The 4873-nt window shown below is 27.9% G+C and overlaps 1 protein-coding gene across 1 annotated transcript in view; it reads right to left on the bottom strand.

The window, feature by feature from the left end:
• Positions 1-414: 414 nt before the first annotated feature.
• Positions 415-4873, bottom strand: part of LOC111642406 (protein zyg-11 homolog B-like) — a 20020-nt gene continuing 15561 nt past the window's right edge. Inside the window, exons 10-11 of the mRNA XM_023388754.1 lie at positions 2315-2412; positions 415-2246 (exon numbers count right to left, since the gene is read on the bottom strand). Of these exons, the coding sequence (XP_023244522.1) occupies positions 2083-2246; positions 2315-2412 (262 nt within the window). The 3' untranslated portion in view covers positions 415-2082. The remainder of the gene's footprint in view (positions 2247-2314; positions 2413-4873) is intronic.

Genomic DNA, 4873 nt, shown 5'->3' with positions numbered 1-4873 from the left:
ATTAAAATGTTTAAAATTACTTACATTTGCTTGAAGTCTTCTGAAACTAGCTGTAATTTCTATCTTTTATATAAAACTTCTTGTCTTTTTGCCAATTTCAAACAATTTTTAGATGGAATCAATTGTTACATTGTTTATTCTAATTCAAATATTTAGTAATTTTCTTAATTTCAACAATGCTTAATAGAAAATTTAAATGTTCTTGATGTTATTTATTATATATTTTATATTAGCACTTTTACCCGTTTCCTAGATAACATTAAAGTTATTGAAATTAGAACCTTGTTTAAACATAAGAAATAATGGTAAAACTAGTCCATATTTATGAGATGTTTTCAGAAGCATGACACTTTCTTAAATTGAAGTCAAACTAAATAATGTTTCATGTTATAGATTTTTAAATTATTTTAACATGTGCTTTTAATAATAATATAATCAGCAGAAAAGAATTTTCACTAACTGTAGTATTATTTACTTAAAACTCATTGAGAACATTAAGCAGGGTAACAGTCTCAGCCACTAATATAATAATTACATGCCATAGAATCTGCCTTATGTACAGAGATTCATTCAAGGAAGACACAGCTTTTAATTTTTATTCAAAGCTATCTACAGAGAAATTTAAAATCCAAATACAACCAAATTTGGTATGGTGGTATTTCGAGATACAGGGAAGGCATTTCTGTAAAAAAAGTGCCCTAAAACCTTGGCTATAGGCTACAGGCCATACAAGGTTATATTTATAAAATTTGTTTTATGTGCCTATGCACAAGAGTGACTAATACATGAAAAACCCACTAACTGATAAAAACTAACTACAGTATAAAAGAAAAATGGTATACATTTAACTCTAGTACACAGTGAGATTTACATAATGTTATTCCTGATGCTGTTCCTTTCCTATTGGTATTTATTCTGGAGTCATACTTACAATACCTTGCTTACAGATCACAACTTTGTTGTGGATAAGCCACTCTCATATATAAGCTAACATTCCTTTACAAATTTCACTTTTGTGGCTTATATACAAGGGCAGCTTATAGCCAAGGTTTTAGAGTAGTATTAAAACTAGCCACTATGGCACTGCAAGCAGCATTATGAAAAGATATTCATTCTATACAAAGACCTTACCAATGCAGGAGGATACTGTTCAATGTGGTTACCATTTTGAAAGCATACAAATAGTATGTTTGTACACTAACTGTAATTAATGCAAAACTTCTACATTTTCATGAAAGATTCACACTAAACACAAATGATCAACAATCATAATTTATTTTGAAGGTCTATACATCCAAACAATTGAATTTTTGTGCACAACTTTAATTAGACATGTCAGAAATCTGAGATTTATTATACATTTAAATAAAAATAGTTGGAGAAATTTGCATGTAGCAAATTAGTTTTCATAAATAATGATTGCATAAATATATATTTTATATATAATATATATGTATGTATATAGATATTTTTGATAATACATGCAAATATACAACTAATTTTCTTTTTTTACTTTTTTTTTGGGCAAATCACAGATATTTAAATATATTTATTTGTATTTTTAAGTACCAAACGTATTTCAATTTCATAGTTATTATTTCATTATTACAATGTCCAAAAAATGGTCATATAACTATGTTAACAAACATAACAACAAAAGGCAAAAAAAAAATTTTTTTTTGATTAATATAATTTGCATAAAAATATTCAAACAAAGATTTTCATTAAAATCAAAGCAAACATGCCCTCTAAATTTGAAGAATGTATTTCTCTCATTAAGTATTCGTTAACTTATTTTAGCATGGTAAGCCACTATGATACGTTAACTGTACAATAAACACATTTTCAACAAAATATTACAAAAGAATCAATGTTGTGAATTTGAGAGTCCATTCACTTCTGTGGTAATCTAACTAAAATATATTACTAAACTGGAAATTCTTCTTTGGGGAGTGATAAAATGACTCAACTTTTCTGGATAAGAAGTTATTGTACAGATATTAGAAAGCTTATGAAACAAAAACTGTACAAAACCAAAGTTTTGATAAAAACTAGTACTCTAATGAAACTTTTTTTTTAAAATCAGAGATCATTTGAGGATCCCATATGATGACCTTCTAATTCTACTACTTGAAGTATGTTTTGACAAATTGAAACAACAGCTTTGTGAGTGGCTGGATTTTTTTGGACATTTTCTAATATTACTGTTCCTTGTTCTTCTATTAACATTGGGCAGTAACGTTTTGCTAGAGAATTAATAGCAATAATTATATTTCCCATAAATTTAAGCATAAATAAAGTTATGGAAACTTACGATTTTTAGAGCAGACATGGTGAATGGCCCAGACTGCCCATAACTGAACTTCATACGTTTCAAAGCAAGTTAATAAAGGAAAAAAAGGGTTAAAGGACCTGCAATTAAAATAAAATCATATAGATAATAATTTTTACTTAAATAAGTTTAACAGATTATATTAAAAGTTAAAGGATATATAAAGTATATGGATAATTTTTGTATGAAACATAAAATATTGTCATTGAAATCATTGCAATATGTTAATTGAAAGTTTTATCTTACATTTAAATCAGAATTTTAAGTTTATGCTAATTTATCCTATTACAGCTATAAATTGAGTAATAGCTTCATATTTATGTTAAGATCATCATAAACAGAGGTCACAATTTCATTGGTCAAGTAGACAAGGATTTAAGATATCTTAGCAATTGAAAATACGATATTTTTTTTCTAATGTTAGCTGTAACAGTCTGTTTCATTCACAGCCAAATATCAAATTTCATGAAAAAAATAGAGCAAATATTTAAACTCAGCTTCCTGGAAAACCACTTAAAATATATTTTGTGCTGCCTGGTAATCTCATATTATTCAGTTTTCATATTCAAATGCCTCCATACCACTGGGGTCTGATAGGAAGAAGGGACTATAGTGGAAGGGGGTTGAAGTTAATTCGAACAAAAGTAGTCAATGACCTACTCCCAGAAGCAAGGATGATCAGCATCAACATCTACTATTAATAGTTGAAAAGGGCTACTAAGTTATTAACCTTAACATCCGAAAGACTTGGTATAAGACATGTTTAAATAAAAAAAGATCCTGTAAAAAATGCAAGAATAATTGCTTTTATGTGATCTTATAAAACTGATGAAACCAGACTGAAAAAGTAAAGGAAAGTTTTGAAAATTGTGGATAAGAAAAGTCTTACTGTCAAATCTGCTTCCTCTAAACATGTGAATAAAGTGCACACAGACTACAACTACAGGAAGTTTTGGATGAAACAATCTCACCATGATAATAAATGGGAAAAATAAACATCAGCACAGAAAAACACTGAGCTTCATGCCTTAAAGATGTTCTAATGTTCAGCTAAATCAGTGTACATGCAACAATTTTAACTTCTCTTGTGTCACAACCTGCTGACCTTGACCGGAGATATCTTGTTCCAGCATCAGAACGTTTTTGTAACTAGATGTCGCTAGTTGTTATAATTTTTATATTAAAACTAACTTCCAAAATATATTAATAAATGTAANAATACAAAATAGCAACACTCTTTCTACAAACAGGCACTAGTGTGAGATTTGTGCATGCATTGCTCATTGGGAAGTTGGAAATGCAAATGTTGCGTGTTTTTGAAACTAGATGGCACTAGTCATTATAATTTCATATTAAAACTAACTTCCAAAATATATTAATAAATGTAAAAATAAATATAATTTTATTTATTTATTTTTTTTATTTTGCATAAACAAAATAATTTCGGACAATACAATAATGATATCAAATCAATATTCCCCATTAGATCTGGTTGATTTTCACTAAACTGGTAACTGCTCATGGTCAAAGGACATGTCTAGTAAAGCCACTTTACCAGGCAATGCACAGAACTTAATAAGTTAGTCTGAACTAACTGAGTTTAACTTAAGGAGTGACAATAATGAGATGTATAAAATTTTGTTTGACTTTCAGAGTATAAAAATGCATATTTATATTATATGCAGGGTTTGCAGAACCAGTACAGTCAAACCTTGGGTTTTGAATGGCTCACTTTTGAACAAATTAGTTCATGAACAAATTTTGAACTAATTTCAAATTGTTATACAGTACAATAACTCTGTTGCCAAACAAGCTAATCTGGTCAACTCCCTATACTTCCTATGTTAAAGGAAGTCAACAGCCTGAACAATTAATAGCAGGACTACTGATTTAGAAGTTAGAGGAGCCAAGATTGCCTTGCACCATTAGACATCACAACATGAATCATCAATGATGTTGCTATTTAATAATTAGATTTCAATGTGCCTGCAGGAAAACTACTATTACTACTACTACTATTGTTTTTCAGTACATGATACAGTTGAATTTAAATCAAATTAATAGAAACCATATTGATTGACATTCAGGTAATATAAATGACATCCAAGAATTTGTGTTTATATTTTCAACATTATATTTAACAGATTTTGGAGATAAAATGAATTAATCCACTTTATATTGTTTCTTATAGGAAAATTTGTTTTGGTTTTAGAACTTTTAGAAATGAATTATGCTCAAAAATCAAGGTTTGACTATAATCCAATTAGACTTAAGAGGAATTTGAGATTAGAAGTTTTACTATATTTCTTTTATTTTATGAAGATAACTGATTACAATAAAACAATAGTGAATTTGAAGATTATCAGGTATAAACAGAAAATAACGAGTCAAATTGTAATTACAATTTCACCTCATCAATAATTTAGTATTTTTTAACAATCCAATATTTGTATTTAAATTTGCAAAGTTATAATGATACTGATACTGAACTAAATTAAACAATTTTGAACATGATGATTAAAAAAAATGTATATATATATA

The sequence above is a fragment of the Centruroides sculpturatus genome, unplaced genomic scaffold (genome assembly GCF_000671375.1).
Source record: "Centruroides sculpturatus isolate CEXI.00-Female unplaced genomic scaffold, Cexi_2.0 scaffold1624, whole genome shotgun sequence".
Classification (NCBI taxonomy): Eukaryota; Metazoa; Arthropoda; class Arachnida; order Scorpiones; family Buthidae; genus Centruroides; species Centruroides sculpturatus.
Note: the sequence above shows the minus strand (reverse complement) of the source record. Positions and strands in the feature narration are given on the sequence as shown.